At 44.6% G+C, this 16,617-nt stretch overlaps 1 protein-coding gene across 1 annotated transcript; it reads right to left on the bottom strand.

Annotated features, from left to right (window-relative positions):
- Window positions 1-1,920: 1,920 nt before the first annotated feature.
- PARD6B (par-6 family cell polarity regulator beta) lies at window positions 1,921-16,415 on the bottom strand. Its single transcript, XM_068987395.1, has 3 exons — window positions 16,350-16,415; window positions 11,517-11,739; window positions 1,921-2,844 (listed from the first exon to the last, which is right to left on the bottom strand). The coding sequence occupies exons 1-3, from the start codon at window positions 16,413-16,415 to the stop codon at window positions 2,012-2,014; spliced, it is 1,122 nt and encodes a 373-aa protein (XP_068843496.1). The 3' UTR covers window positions 1,921-2,011.
- Between the last annotated feature and the right edge of the window lie 202 nt (window positions 16,416-16,617).

The raw sequence follows: 16,617 nt of genomic DNA, 5'->3' as shown, positions 1-16,617 counted from the left end.
AAACAATTCAGACTACCAATGAATTGACATTTTATTGGATAACCAAGATCGATTGGTTTTACCATATGTCTAGTAATCAATTACTTCACCAATAATTTAAATGAGAGATCCAGTTGAAGAGACCACTGACATATACTTCTGGCAGGACAATTAAAATAAAAAGCACTAGCAGCTTTGATTTCCATTTTCATGAATACATACAAGACAGATCTGTATTTTTACAGTTAAAAGTTGTTCAAAAAGTCAAGCCCTGAAGTATTTCTTCCCCTAAGAGAACAGTTCTGATGTTAAAACTTTGTTAAAAAAAAAAAAAAGAGAGAGAGAAAAAGAGAGGTAGTATGTGAAAGTATTTTTACTTAAAATGTTGAACCCCTGCACCGCTTGTAATATAAATGAAATGTAACCTCTACTTACTAACATTTTGCCATTCAAGAGTTAAATTGGTAAAACTCAACAGAATGGTAAACCTGGAATGCCATTAAAAAATAGTGGTTAAATAAGTGGAAGAATTTCTATGAATTCAACAAAAAGTACACTGTGTTACATAACATTGTGCAGTTAATAGTTTAGTGATAATATGTTTGGTGGTACAATGTGAACAAAATACGCTGAAGTATTCTGAGTCAAGTGATCTTCATTTAATCACCTTCTCTTCATATACTCTTACCACAGAGAGAAAATATCCTTCAAAACGGAGTCATTCGATTCTTCATTGTTTTAATAGCACACAACTGTTATAAGGTATCCATTCTAGCCCTACCATAAAATTAATCAATAAATAACTCTGAGAGCAACATTCTCCGTAAGCCACAGGGGGCTCATGTAGCTCCTACTATTCTTAGCCTTTCTATACAAGCTACGGTAGTGCCTGTGCATCTCATACAACGAAACCAGGCAAGGAACAAAGTTAGCAGCCTCACTCTTACCTTGTTCTAAGTGGATGCATCAGAAAGTAATAAATAGCCTCCTAACATTAATCAAGACACACTCTACCTGTCAAAGGTGAATACTACATGCTTTCCATAACGTGAAGGCAGTGTTCCTACAAACCTCACTAAGGAAAACCCAAAATGTTCATATAAAAAGTGCACAAGGATGTCCTGTGTATAAAAATCTCTCAGTTTGGGTGTGTTTTTTTTAAATGAAAATCATTCACACTACTCAAAACACATTAGAAGGGTATAAAAGCAGACCAACAAAATACACAAACTTAAGGAAGGAACGATTTCCCATGAGATTCGGAATGAGGACAAGACCTGGGAGAGCCTCCCACATCAGCAGGGGCGATGGAACTGCCGTTCACGACATTTAAGGGATGCCTGAATGGAATGAGTTTGTAAATGTGAAAGTTACAGGAGGGCCAAACGCAGATCTGAACGATTGCTAAGAGTTTCTTAATTCAGGAACACTGCTTCAGTTCTTTCTAAGTGGAAGCAGCCCCTAAAAAACAGTTGGTTTGATTTCTTAGAAACTGGGGGGGGGGGGGGGGGGGGGGCATTTGGAAAAACTGTTACAATTAGCAACAGAGGAACAACATTTAAAAAGTCAAAATAAAACACGGGGCATTTAGGAGCCAAGGTCCCCAAAGTACTGAATTGATAGACTTCTTCACATTAGAAATTAAAAAAGATAGTTAAGGGAAAAATTAACCAGGCTCTGCACAGCAGGTTAAATATGCAACCACTTCAAACGGAAATGATCTAGTCCTTAGGGTGTGTAGTTCTGGGAAACGTGCTCCAACACCCAGTTCTCTATAGGCAAAATAGCAGAAGCACGTCATTTCAGCAGCAAAGGCCCCTTTGTTTTAGACTTGAATTTACCTCTAACCCACTGAAGTTTATATGAATTATCAAACTACTATTTCAATAACATTTTAAGCTTGCGAGATATATATATTTTTTTCATGCCTATCCCAGATCACTTGTTCAGAGGTATATAACGCTTGCAACTAGCCAAATTTACAGACTCTCCGCGGCATCCTCCTTCAGAAGACATTCAAGCCGTGACGGTCTCATAGTGTGATGACTGTTCCATCTTCCTCTAAGAGTTTCTGGTCTGGAGCACGCGTTTCGAACTCCGTGTGGGCGCCACCTGCTACCGGTGGTAAGCTCACTTCGTTGGCAGGGATGAAACCGTTCTGCCCAGATTCGAAACTGAGCTCTACCTGCGAGAGCGACTGCAGGCTCTCGGCGCTGGGTGCCGCCCTGGGGATCTGCCGCGGCTCCCCGCTGTCCTCGATGACGATGTCCTCCTCCTCGTCGCTGTCGTCCTCCCCCGGCTCCAGGCTGGGCTCCGGCGGCGGCGCGCAGCTGGGGAGGCTGGTGTCGGTCGACTGGCCGGAGCTGCCCGAGGTCCGACTGTTGCGGACCACGTTGTTCCTCTGGTTGGCCGGCCGCACCGTGATGATGAGGTTGCGGCTGTTGGCAATCATCATGTCGGTGACCTGGTCGAGGCTCTTCCCGGAGACTTCAATGCCGTTCACCTCCAGGACTTCGTCATTGACAGCCAGCAGCCCCGTGCTCTGAGCCAGGCCCCCCGGCACGAGTCTGGAGATGAAGATGCCCGGGACCTTCTCCAGGCCGTGCGGGGTCACCCGGACGCTGGCCCCGTCCCGGATGTAGAAGCCCAGCGGTTTCTCTGTGCCGTACTTGTAGAGACGCACCCGGCGGTGCGTTTCCGGGAGAATGTCCACGTCGATGATGGAAGACACAGGTCGGAAGTCCTGGGGCAGGCTGATGACGATGTGCGGCTTTTTTCTGTGGTTGTCGGGCCGCAGCACGTTCGTTAGAACATTCTTCTTCTTGATTAGCGTGTCTGTACCAAAGGCACTGTAGTCTGCTTCTTCTGTTCAAACAAATAAAATAAAATAATTATAGGAATGCTATGAAAATACATGTTTATCTATGGTGGAATCTGTACAGAAAGGGCAACTCAAAACATATTTGGTACAGAAACAAAACTCGTTAAATATTAGCCCGTTTCTATCAGATAAAAAACGGAGTGCAGTAGGAAGACATGCTGTGCCAGGAAAAACCACTAGGGGGCCCTCTCAAGTATTCCCCGTGAAATTACCAGAAGTTGAGGTTAGGTTTTATGAAGCTCAAGGATTTTATGAAACATTAAATACGGCACATGAAATTCTGATAAGCCTCACACACACGTTCTCACACCATTTATAACAAGTTATCTGCACTGTATTTTTCCTACATTTGTTCAAAACCCTCCAATTTGCATGTTTATATTTGACTTAATGACATGAAATTGGACACTTTTGAAGCTCAAATATCTGTTTTAGAGGTTGGGCAGACCGTACAGGCAGATCTCTTTTTATGGTGCCTCACAGATAATTCTTTTTTTTTTTTTAAACAAACTGAAGGTCTGTGGCAACCCTGCATCGAGCAAGTCGATCAATGCCATTTTTTTCAACAGCACTTGTTCATTTCGTGTCTCTGGGTCACAGCTGGTTCACTCCTGCGGTATTTCAAACTTGTGATTGTTGATGTCACTATCACAAAAAAGATGATGACTCACTGTGGGCTCAGGTTACATTTTTGTCTTTTAAGCAAAAAGGTATTTTAAAATGAAGTTTTTTTTCTTAGACATAATGCACTTATTTGTGCCAACATTCATGTGACTCACTCTATTGAGATAATCGCTTTATTGAACCCACAATATATTCAAGGTCCGCCTGTAATTTAGTGTAATGGATAATACACATAAAATCACAATGAAATTAAACGAACGTGTATCAAACACAGAATTCTGGTCTTCTGCAAGTACACTCTCCCTCAGTTTTCTGGGCAAGTTTGTAATCTTTAATTTTCCCACTTTTCACAGAGGCTGAGCTGAGACAGACACAACAGGTAGGGGGAGGGTTCTGGCAAAGCTGAGCGCGCCTGCCCGTTAACGGTGTGGCTTCTCTTGCTCCAGGCAGCTTCTCTTCAAGGACTGTGGGAATCTGTGTGGCCAGTCCAGCTTGTCAGAGAGTCTTGTATTTTTAGGTTTAAAAAAATCTTCCCATTTTAAAATGCTGCACCCAATTAAATGACTACAATAACCTGTTTAAGCAAAGTGACACCTGGGAGTGGGGAGTGACTTATTCTTCAAGTCAGCTACTGATTATTTCTGATGTCAAATAGGGAGAACAGGGCATTAAAACGTGATCTTACATCGCACAGCGGGAGGTCGAAAGCCTACAAGCCACACACCTCATCAGAGGATGAGGAAACAGCATTAACAGCAGTCACAGAAGGTGAAACCACGTTTCAAAAATAGGGTGAGGATGAACTAAAAAGAATCTCCAAGGATTAAAAACATTAATAAGAATTAAAAAGGACAAAAGTGCCCCCACCACCCCAAGAACTAAAGTCCTAGTCTCAACCAACACTACAGAGCGACAGGAACGTCACCAGCCTGTGTCTGCAGCACGGCTTCCACCTCCAGTTTCTCGTCCCCTGACTCTCAGCCTCCTTATTGATGACTACATTAGCTTCACTTCATAGGAAGTTAAGGGCACAAACAGGAGTAAAAGCTGGAGAAGACGCTTGAGAGCCCCTTGGACGGCAAGGAGATCCAACCAGTCCATCCTAAAGGAAATCAGTCCTGAATATTCACTGGAAGGACTGATGCTGAAGCTGAAAGTCCAATACTTTGGCCACCTGATGCGAAGAGCTGACTCATTTGAGAAGACCCTGATGCTGGGAAAGACTGAAGGCAGGAGGAGAAGGGGATGACAGAGGATGAGATGGTTAGATGGCATCACCGACGATGGACATGAGTTTGAGTAAACTCCAGGAGTTGGTGATGGACAGGGAGGCCTGGCGTGCTGCAGTCCATGGGATCACAAAGAGTCGGACACGACTGATCGACTGAACTGAAGGGTACAAAATACGTTACAGGCAGAAGACTGGCCCAGTTTTCTTACTAGACCAGCAGTGCGCACGTCCACGTCATACAGGGAATGCTAAGTGAACACTGTGTGTCAGAGCCTGGAGAACTTCAGCGATGTTTCCTCAGGGTGCCTGAACACTCCTCAGAAGCTAGTTTCAGAGAAATGTACAAGACCAGGGGTACCTAATTTGGGGGCACTTTTACTACCCAGGGATAATTTTGCTTCATTTATGGAGAAAGTACTTACACTGTGTTCTTACAAAGACAGAAATTTATTTATAATTTGGCTTGGGAAATAAATCCACTGACAAAACAATCTTTGGGGCAAAATGTGGCCCAAAATCTTTCAACAATCTTCTCCTGTATTCATTCAGAACTGTATGTGTCATTTTTTAATCAATTAAGAAAGCTCACACAATTTTTACGTGGGAAATTTTGGACAATACAAACAGAGAACAAAACCAAGTTGCCTACATACCTACTCATGGGAAACCTGACCAAGAGACGCCCCCAATCTGCATGATTTGGCATAGCCTCCAGACTCTGTTTGAATGCTCTCTGCTAAATTCTCAAAAGCAATATGCCCCAGTACAAAGGCACCTTTGTTCCCCCATCTAGCTAATCAGTTTCCAGCCACTGGGAAAAGAAATATTTGGCGGAAAGCCAGGGTGCTGGGTGTCGGTTTAAAGTGGAAAGGTGAACGCGCACAGGGCCCAGGGCTGCCGCTCCACCTGAGCGTCTGTCAAAGCACAAAACTCGGAATGGGGCCGAGGGTTGGAAACCTGGCTCACGGCAACCTTTCACTTGCATAAACCCAGGCTGACGCAACAGCGCGTGATACCGGCTCGTGCAGCAACGCCTCACCTATCCCGAGCCTGACAAGCTCAGCTCACCGAGATGGATGAGGACCTCCACCTGGAATGCCGCCGAACAGCCAGGCTGGATGTCTCACTTCCTTACACACAGAAAGCTCCTGTTGCTTTAGTCACCGAGAGGGAGCCCTGTAGGCCCTCCCTCTGAGCCTCTTATTATTTAAACATTAATCCCCAAACCCCTGGTTACCTCATTCCTCAGCTCAAAGTCATGAATCAGGACTGAGGGTCCACTAGTGAGTGGCAGGCGCAGACACAAAAATAGAAGCCTACAGCGAATATGAAGCAAACCTCACGACGAACAAAGTATTTCTACAAATCCCAGAAACGTCCCTGCACAGTTAACAAAACAGCGACCATTCCTGGGAGAGTCATCAAGAAAGTTTAAGACCACGATCTGTTTCAGGTTCTGCTGGAAGACATGGAAGAATTAAATACTTTGGGGAACTCTTCTAGTCAAGGGGTGGACAACCTTTTTCTGTAAAGAGTTGTACCACAAATATTTCAGGGTCCTGTAAGTCACACGATCTCTGTTGTAAAAGCAGCTGCAGGCAATACAGAAGGGAGTGAGCATGGGTGTTTCCATGAAAACTGTTACAAGCCAGCGAGCCCAAGTTTGCCAACGTTTGTTCTCATCCAAAATGGTTAAAATGAAATAGATGTGGCAGCTTTTTAAAAGGATTAAATATCACTCAAAGCAGTATTCAAGTTCTGCAGATCCCTTCAGTTTCTAATATAAGAAAAATCAACCACCAGCTACTTAAGAAGCACCTACTGCTGCGTGGCCAAGCCTTGCGCTCTGTGCCACAGATCCAACACAAACTGCACGGAGGCACTTGGCTTTCCAGGTGTTCACAGACTAACAGAGACGGCAATTAACTGAGAACCGGAAACCATTATGATTACAGAGGTGCCAAGAGCTGTGAAGTACCCTGGGTTGAGGGAGCCTGTCAGTGGGTGTACAAGGGCACTGCCAGCCTTGCTCAGGGAAGTGAAGCTTATGCTGAGACTGGAAAAGAAACAGCAGCTCACCAGGTAGGAGGGAGGAGGGCAGGGAGGAGCTAGAGCCAAGTCAGCAGACAGGGCCCTGCAGACAGACACCTAGGGAGGGTTCCGGACTTCAGCCTAAGGCCAAAGGGAAGAAACCCCAAGGATTTTCTGGCTGCGAGCTGGAGAAGGGACCTGCGGGGCAAGGTAGGAGGCTACTGAGGGCGATTCAGGATAGCGCCTGGCCTGGAGCAGAGGCAATGGGGATGGGGAGATAAGCCTGAAAAATAATTAGAGCACAGTTTCAATAGGCTTGGTGATGGGCTGATTGAAAAAAAAAAAAAGTATGTGTCAAAGGTGACAGCCAGGTTTCTGACATAAGCAACTGGTGTCATACTGTGAGATGTTTCTCTGCAGTTTCTTTTTATTTTACTCAATTTTATTTCTTTTGTTAAACTATTTTTTTTTACAACTATTAAAATGTATTTTCCTTAGGTCCCTGGTGGCTCAGAGGTTAAAGCATCTGCCTGCAATGAGGGAGACCTGGGTTCGATCTCTGGGTTGGGAAGATTCCCCTGGAGAAGGAAATGGCAACCCACTCCAGTATTCTTGCCTGGAGAATCCCATGGACGGAGGAACCTGGTGGGCTACAGTCCACAGGGTCACAAAGAGTCGGACACAACTGAGCGACTTCACTTTACTAGGCCATTTCTGAATTGAACCCAACTCATTAAAAGATAACCTTAAAACACATCTCCCAAGTCACATCTACTACACGGCAGAGTTCTAAGAGAAGGCTGAAGGGCCACCCGGTTCCAGGTATCTGGGCCATAAGGCCATGTCATAAGACAGACGAGGCTTAAAAGCAAGACCAGAAGTGTCCCCAACATGCTCCTTTGACAAAACCTGCAGTACACATGTGTTTGTCTGATGGCATACAAAAACAGTCGGCGGCAATGTGGCAAGAAGCTGTGGTGTAGGTATCCTGATCGGATCTGGCGAGGAGTCCACGCGTGTCAGCGGGACTCAGACCTGGCTGATCGTCAGGATGAGCTGGGAGGCTCTGGAAAAAACACACATTTCCCTGGCCATCCTCTAAACCTACAGGGATGACCTGAGTACTTTTACTGTATTTTTTTTTTAATTTTTTTGCTGGAATACAGTTGTTTTTCTTTTAAAGGTGTAACCTTTAAATATTGTCTAAGATTGTTTTCCATACAACAACCACCTGTACAAGAGAAGGAAAACTCTTTTTCCTTCAAATAAATGAGGAAATTCTAAACTCCAACAGGGCGAAGGGGGAGGGCAAAAGACCTGGGAATCCTCTCTGAAAATAATTTTTAAGATATCAGGTTTTTCTGTTTTGATCCTTGCTTCTACGATAACAGCCCTAGAAACAGTGCCTAGGGTTTTCCCCTCTAACGATAAATGGCTGTAAAACACAAAACTTTTCAAGATACGCAATAATGTGGCCTCCAAAATCACGCTATGAAGTTCAAAGAAACCTTATTTGATAGACTGTACCAAATTTTAACAGGTCACATGGTTTCAAATTTTAAAATTGTTTTTCTATCTGTCTTTTTGTGCCATATCAAGTGCAGCCCACTGCCCTGCTGATCCCTAAACTGGAAGCCGCCGGCCAGAAAAACAGAAACCATGCTATCATTAAGCAATAAAATGTAACTGTACCTAATATCATGTTTTATATTAGTTTCCTGAATTTAATGTTCATTAAAGATTACGTAGAATCAGCGTTCTACTCAAGCATCTGTCCAGCTTTGCTTAAAAGAAAAAAAGTATCGCCACGAACTGCAGGGCACTGCATAACTCTGTAAGACCACAAACACGTTAACGCTGCCTAAGTCAGGTGATTCCAGGTCTCCAGGGGGCAATCTGGTAAACGTGGGGCGGTGGGGGCCCCAGCTGGGGTGGTCGGAAGAGGCCCCTCTGAGACAGTCACCCGCACTGAGGCCCGAGGGCAAGGAGGCAGCCTCGGGCTGAGCTGCAGGAACAGCGTTCCTTACAGAAGGAACGGCACGTGCAGGAGCACGGAGGCGGCGGCAAGCCCACCCAGGCTGGTGGGCAGTCGGGGGGCGGCGGCAATCCAGCCAGCGGGGCTGCCGTGGTTCTGGAGAGGAGGACGGGGCAAGGGGAGGCTGTGGGCCCAGATCAGGAAGGTTCTTGCTCTGCGGGCGATGGCAGCCACTGGAAGGTTTTAAGTGGGAATGAATCGACTGACTGACTCTGCATTTTTTGCTTAAGTCATATTTGTATTAAAACCAAAAATCAGCTGCTGAACACACCACCTTTTCCTAAATCAAATTCTAAGCTATGAATCCTACTGGACACCTCCCTCTGCTGCACAGAAAACTTTCTCTTCACTGTGTTTACTTCCAAAGTCCCTTTTTGAAGAAGGGACTAGCAGAAGATAACCACCCTTCAAAGAGGCTGGGATAAATCCTATGAGTGTTACAATGCCAGTAACATAAACATGTGATCGTATAATCCACAGCCTATAATCTTTTTAACAAAGGGGATAATCCAACAAGTTTGTCAGATGGCAGTAGTTTAAAAATAGTCATTCTACATTTAAATACACTTCCAAATAGCAACTAAATTTGTAATGAAAATTACAACCACTAACAAGGAAGGCCCTTTATTCAACAATAACGGCTTAAATTATTCTGCTTAAACTGACGAGTCCACTCATGTCTTGTCTTCACTGGCGTCCTCTTCTCCAACATTCTATGCATAGCTTTCTAATAACTAGCCCTGGTCTTCGTCTCTGCTAGCTTTTCTGTATACTCCCCAAAATTTCAACTATCGCCTTCTGCAGACTTTCAACTCTTTGCCCACCATTTCTGATTTTGTGCGTGACAAGGCTGAGACTCACCAGCCAGATAAGCTTTTCTTCTGGCCTAAGAGGAAAACAGTTTTCCTTCTGACTCAGTCTCTCTTCCAAACTGTGCCTGTTTTATGGCCCTGTCCCAGCAATCAGGCTCGGGTCCAACAAGCTCTCTTCTGCTGGACGACTCCTCAGCTCTCTGACATCTGGTGAGGAGCGTGGTGCCTCTCAAGTCCTCCCCTCTATCTACCTCACCTAGTCTCCTGCTGGGGTGGAAGCGGGCAGCGTCTCTCAGCTGCCTGCTCCTTACTCAGATTCATCCTCAACAGCCCACGAGTCTTCCCGAAGTAACATCCTAGCTGTACCAGGCTCCTGTCACTTACTGAGGAAACCCGTCTCAGGGGTCTCTGGGAAAACGAATTTGTGTGATTCTAACTATTTTGTAAATAGTCAAGTGGTACAGACCTAAGTTACCCTACCTACCCTCGGAGGTCTCTTTTGTTGGTGGACTTGAGTTCCTCCAAACCCAGAAGCAAAGATACACAATCAGCGGAATTTCAGAGCCCTGGGAGTGGTCCAAAGCTTATCAACTGGTTTGAAATAAAGTTTCGCCTTCAAGGGTAATCTCAGCCCACTCTCTGACTTGCTTGCTGGGTCGGCTTACAAGCACAGTCAGGCTTTAATCATCCCACCAGTGCTGGGCTGGAGGCTGTCATGCTGCCTTTCCAAACCTCCTCATTTTCCAAAGACAAAGGAAGCAGGGGCATGCATGGCACCCATCTATAGGCAGACACAGAGACACACACGGTAGAGGCCACAAAGGCAAAAAAAAATTTTTTTAGGACTTTTAAAAGTCAAAATACGTTGCAGTGCTTGCCATATACAGTGGTTATTTAAAACTTTCTTCTGCAAGACCAATTATCAATGTTGACATTCCTCCAAAATGATGACTTACTAATTTTCAGATAATTAACTAATTGTATTTTCTGTGAGAAACACCTTAGAGGAAAGCCAACAGTTAGAGGAGGCCTAGTACACGCCAAGGCTCTGCACTGAGCTCAGTTAAACCCCCAGCAATGCTATGAGATGGCATGTTCCTCCTGTAGATAAAGACACTGCAACCTGGAAAAGTAAATAGCTTTCCGTCAAGAACCTAGTAAGTAGTAAACACAGTATTTCAAAGTTGTGACTCTTTGTGGCCCCATGAATTGCAGCCCTCCAGGCTCCTCTGTGCATGGGATTTTCCAGGCAAGAATACTGGAGTGGGTTGCCATTTCCTCCTCCAGGGGATCTTCCCGACCCAGGGATCCAACTCATGTCTGTTGCATCGGCAGGTGGGTTCTTTACCACCAGAGTCACCTTATGTACGTATACGTAAGTCGCTCAGTTGTGTCCGACTCTCTGCGACCCCGTGGACTGCAGCCTGCCAGGCTCCTCTGTCCATGGGATTTTCCAGGCAAGAATACTGGAGTGGGCTGCCATTTCCTTCTGCAGAGGATCTTCCCAACCCAGGGATCGAACCCAGGTCTCCCGCGTTGTAGGCAGATGCTTTTACCTTCTGAGCCACCAGGGAAGTCGAGAATTTTTCTCTGACTCCAAAGCCACACTCTTCCTACTACATCTTTCTGAATGGACAAAATCATATTCAACGTGAAGATTCAATATATTCCTAATTTCCATTAAGAAAAAGAATCTAAAGGTTTACAAAGTAATCACAACTTTCTAAAGTGCACTTAATTAAGTGTAAAGATGTTAATAAACCAATAATATCACAGATCTCTTAACTCACTTGTTAATTTGGTAATAAGATTCACATAAAATGTCTAATTCCTTAAATTTGTGGCAAACTCTGTATATCCTATCAATGAGGAAAATTAACAACTTCTAATTCTCAAACAACTTCTCTGGATGTTGGTACTTACCCTTTTTCTGTATAAAGATCCTAAGCAGTGGGTTGGCCGTTGAAACAGCTTTGTGATAATTGTCGTCATTATTTATAGGTAGTAAATCGCCATGGATGTCTGCATAGCCTACTAAAACGTCAACATTGGGTATTTTATGAACATGTTGCAGTAATCCGTAAAACTCCTCAAACTTTCCAGGTTTTGATCTTTCCAGTGAAAACCGGCGAAATTCAGCTCCAAACTACAAACAAACATATTAACTTTAAAACAGGATCCAATCTTACAATGCATGACATAGAAAAATTCACAGATACGAGTTTCCTTTAATAAAGAAGACAGCTTCAACCACATAGTCGAAACCTCACTGAAAGTGAAAGTTGCTCAGTCATGTCTGACTCTTTGCGACCCCATGGACTATACAGTCCATGGAACTCTCCAGGCCAGAATACTAGAGTGGGTAGCCTTTCCCTTCTCCAGGGGATCTTCCCAACCCAGGGATCGAACCCAGGTCTCCAGCATTGCAGGCGGATTTGTTACCAGCTGAACCACCAGGGAAGCCCCTAGAAACCTCATTATCTGGAGATAAAATGGCCTAGGGGAGACACAGAAATGTGCCTGCTCACTGCTGTATCTCTGAAGGGCATCCCCTTCAAGACATGCAGGTTCGACTTAATCCCCAGGGTACCCAGGCCCCACTGGGGACTGTCCTGCAGAGTGACTCAGCTCAAACAAACCCTGTGTGGAGTCCGGATCCTGACAACAGGCTTCCCTCCTCACTCAGGCCACGGGGTAACAAAGATGAGCCTAAGTCTTTATTTTGACTGTCAGCAAAAAGCATCTAGGTTTCCTCCCCAATAAAAGGAGTAACAACTTCATAGGAAGTGGCAGGAATTAACTGCAGCACAAGCAAGCAGGACTTTGAACTTCTTGGCATTAAGGTACCATATGAATGGAGGCATATTATAGAAGAAATAAGTCTAAAGATAAGAAGTGTCTTCCATATGTTAATCTTAAAAAAAAAGGGCAGTTTTATTAATACATTAAATATATGTCGTACAACTATCCAATTAATGCAAAAGTGTTTATGTGCTTGGCACAGTGCTAGGCCCTAGAGAATGAAAGGCTCGGGCCTGCACCCGAGCTCAGCAATTAGTGGGTGAAGAGAATAATTATATGAGCGGTATTAAGGAACCACACAAACAGGGAGGACGGCACTTCCATCATACCCAGTATTTATCTTCACAATTCTGATACTCACATCTGCTTCCCCACTCTAGAATCCAAATGCCACATGATTTCGGTGGTTCTTATCTGACACGAAGGACTGGCTTCATCCAGTCCATAATAAACAGGATCTGTGACCTACTATGGAACCAGCATAGCATTTCCTCAAATGTGGAAACCTAAGAAAGATTCATCAGCCTTCCTCAAAAAGTGCCCCAGTCACACACGTTTGGGAAATGCTATATAACTATAATCATGCTCTTGGGAATCACTGGGGAGACCAGTTATTAAAGGCAAGGTGAAGCCCTGGGGTTGATTAAAACAGAAAAAATTTTCAAAACAAACTGTGTGCCAAATGTATTTGACCACTGAATTCCTTTTTCCTCTAAGTATCTATTATTGGATAGTAACACTAGCTGTACTACCAACAAGGCCTTAAACATCATGCAGGCAAAGTCCCTGCTGGAATTACTTGGTTACAAATGTGTCCGTTCACGTCCCCAAGGGTCCTGTGGGCTCCCTGGATTCACCGCTTTTGTTATGGCAAGTTTATCTGCCTTGCTTATACCCACACTATTTGCTAGTTTTCAATTAAAATGAAAACTCACTGAAAGCACCTCTTCCTTGTAATAAATTAAAAGTTTCCGAAACACATTCCTCAAACGTAAACACTAACATTTGTCAAGAAAATAAGGTGACTCACACCTAAAGCGCTCAAAAAGTTTAGTCACACCTTCACGTTTCAAAGTAAATAAAAACTGAGGAACACCCTTCATATCAGAGTCAGTTTTATGATGTTATCAGAAGTCATAGTTTCTCCTCCATTTTCTTTATTCTGGTATCGCAACATCCCAGTGCATTCTGATTCATCCCCAGGTTTTATTACTTCCCCTGGTGAATGGGAGTAACAGCTAATAACTGAATATTTTAGGGCTGCAATGTTTTTGCTAAAGCTTGTGGATAAAAATTCTTTGCTCGACACTTTTTTTTTCCTCTTGCTTAAATGTTACGATAAAAACAATGGGAAATTGTAAGGCTTCACAGTAGATGTGCTCTTTTGCAAAGTTAGCAGAAAAAAAAAGAGAAATTGTTATGATTCTTGCAGCACAACAACAGGATTAAGAGAACTTTTTACTACATGAAAAAAAAATACAAAAATAGAGATAAAATTAAGACTCAATCAACAACTATTAAAACTTTTTTTTAGCCTGGTCTAGTTTGGCCTGGTCATGGGGATGGACACCCATCACCCAGCATTTTTAGGTACAACACTCTAGAAATGTAAACTTGATTTTAGTATTGGTTCCCCATGAATAATAACCAGGAAATGTACAGCTCAATGACTATTCCAGGTCTTTGACATCTAAGACTGTTGAAGGACATCTCCTTGATTATTAATAGCTCTCTCAACTCTATAGATACAGTAAGATAAATGTTACCAGAAAGTTACTGTAAAGAAAAGTCACGTGGTAACTGGTATCACAACTTAACTATACTTATATTTGCATGATCCACTACTTTATTTGTACCATTTTCTCCTTCCATGAGCAAAGATATGACGTTGACAACTTGCTTTTTATGAGGAAGAAAAAGAAATCCTGAAATGTGGATCTGCATACCACAGAGGTGGGGTCACAACCTCTTCGTTATCAACTTTGTAAAAAGCTGTAATATTACCACCAAAGCAGTGAAAATGGACATATTGTTTCACCTATCTGTCCAAATATTGTTTAAATGGTGAAGATGTCAAGTGCTTTTCTTTAACCCCTTAAAAATAAACGTACAGTTAAAACACAAGGTGTCAGAGATGCGCTGGAAACTGTACTTCCCCTGTGCCTACTGATCAGCAGCTAGAACGAGTGGGACCCTTGATTCTGTTTAAGAGCTATGGTTCACCAGAAGAGCAGGCCAAATATATAATGGGTAGTGTGGGAAAGATTCACAAACCAGTTGACAGAAGAGAAGCATGGAAAGCCTGAAATTCTAGTCCCTACACGCTCGAGGTTTCCTAATCTGAAAGATAAATTACCATTTGACTGTATTTAATCAGAGCACCTAGAATCCCTACTCATTTTTTTCCTATGATAAAAAGCCACGAACTGAATTTTAAGATTACGCAATATCGTGTTTTTCTTTTCTTAACCTCAACTCCCACAAACCCAAACTAGATTTATAACAGAAATGCTGTGAGAAGGTTCAACCATTGGCCACAGAACCACTACTACCACTATATGCTAGAGGAAAAACTCTCTATATATTTTGTTATCTTAACTCTTAGTTCAAGCATGTCACTTCAATTCGCCATGGCAATTCCATGGAGGACACAGGAGACAGTGTATTTCTGAACCTGCTATATTTCTGTTCTTATTAAGCAGAAGGGTTTTTGAAATTAGTATCTACTGTGATACCAGTTAAGTTGAAAATGATGTTTTAAAATGTTAAAAATGAATGCAGATCTCAGTTATGGCAACTTACAGGACTTCGCTTAGCAACTCCAGATAATAAAAACCCTTCTACCCCAGAGAGCCGTCCTTACTCTACTTCACTGAAAATCACTCCTTGATTTTGCGTTCTCCCTTCTACCCCATCCCTGTAATCTTATATTCAGTAAGGTTTCATTATTTTTGAAGTTAATACGCTTTTCCTTTTCTCCTACTCTTCCCTGTGTCTTGCTCTTTCCAACTCTTATTTTAAACGTTCACGGGGCTCAGCTCCGTGTGCTCTCTTTAGTATTCCAGAAGGCCTAAAACTTATCTTGTAAAAAGGGCTTTAAGGTTTTGTCATAAAAAGCAGAGCTTGTTGAAGCCAAAACCTTTCTGAGCCCCTGTCTTCTCCGAGAATCAGACTAGATTATCTAAGTCCCTTCTGGCTCTTCAATTCATGAAATGCTTGCTTGAGAATGTTCTTGGGGCTGCCGATCGTCTTCAAATTCCAGCTCAAAACCTCCCTTAGAAAGCATTCCCTCACTAATCCCGATACACTGTCCTGCTCAGAGAGCCTTGCAATTTAGGAATTCAGAGAATACCCACACGTTGTCATCGGCAGATGGGCATACCGTTGGTCAAGAGGGAAAAAACACTTGACCTGAAAGAGTAGCAGGATGGAATGAGAAGGGCATCCAAACTCAAAACTGTGAAGTGCCACTCACCCGAAAGGTGACAGTGTTCATTTTACAAGATTCAATGCATACCAAAGTTCGTGTTCGAAAAATCCCTACAGGAAGCAAAAGCTAACTTTTACATTTGGGTGACTACGGATGTTTCAAACACTCTTTACTCAATGCCAGAAGGCAGAATTCCTCCAAACCTTTCGTACCACGCTGCGCTCGCTCAAATGCCCCCCCATCCTCGGGTATGCCTTGGGCCTGACTCCCATCCTTGAAGGGGAATGATTTCTCACGGAAGGGGATTAAGCGCTCGGCGGGGCTCCTGCCTTACCTGGGGGCGGGAGCGGACACAAGGCCCCCCCCGCATCCTCGGCAAGTTCATTCCCCACCGTCTCCAGCCCCCAAGTCCCCCCAGCGCGGCCCCGGCGGCCCCATACACCCGGCCAGCCCCTGGGGGCCCCAGGCCCGGTCCCTGCGGCCCCCCGCCCCCGGGGTCCCCCAGCTTGCCCGGGCCCGCGCACCTTGCTCTTCACCTCCATGGTGCCCAGGCAGCCGCTGCCCGCCCCGTGCCTGTGGCCGCGGTTCATCCTGAAGCCGGGCCCGCGGCGGCCTCCTCCAGCCGGGCCGCGCCTCGGGGGCGCGCGGGGCGAGTGCGCGGCCGGCGGGCTCGGGACGCGGCGGCTGCGGCGGCGGCGGCGGCGGCGGCGGCGGCCCGGGCTCCTCCTCACAGGCACCTGCAGAGGGGCGGCCGCGGCTCGCGTCTCCGCGCCAGGCCCCGCTCGGCTGGCT

Source organism: Capricornis sumatraensis, chromosome 15 (assembly GCF_032405125.1).
Source record: "Capricornis sumatraensis isolate serow.1 chromosome 15, serow.2, whole genome shotgun sequence".
NCBI lineage: Eukaryota > Metazoa > Chordata > Mammalia > Artiodactyla > Bovidae > Capricornis > Capricornis sumatraensis.
The sequence above is the reverse complement of the archived record's forward strand: the minus strand, read 5'-3'. Positions and strand labels throughout refer to the sequence as shown.

Bases quoted from the DNA above. Each gene is read 5' to 3' on its own strand.
- PARD6B (XM_068987395.1), bottom strand. From the start codon at position 16,415: ATGAACCGCGGCCACAGGCACGGGGCGGGCAGCGGCTGCCTGGGCACC. The intron at 11,740-16,349 runs GTGCGCGGGCCC...GTTTGTTTGTAG, and splicing joins CCATGGAGGTGAAGAGCAAG to TTTGGAGCTGAATTTCGCCG. The intron at 2,845-11,516 runs GTAAGTACCAAC...TTGTTTGAACAG, and splicing joins GATCTTTATACAGAAAAAGG to AAGAAGCAGACTACAGTGCC.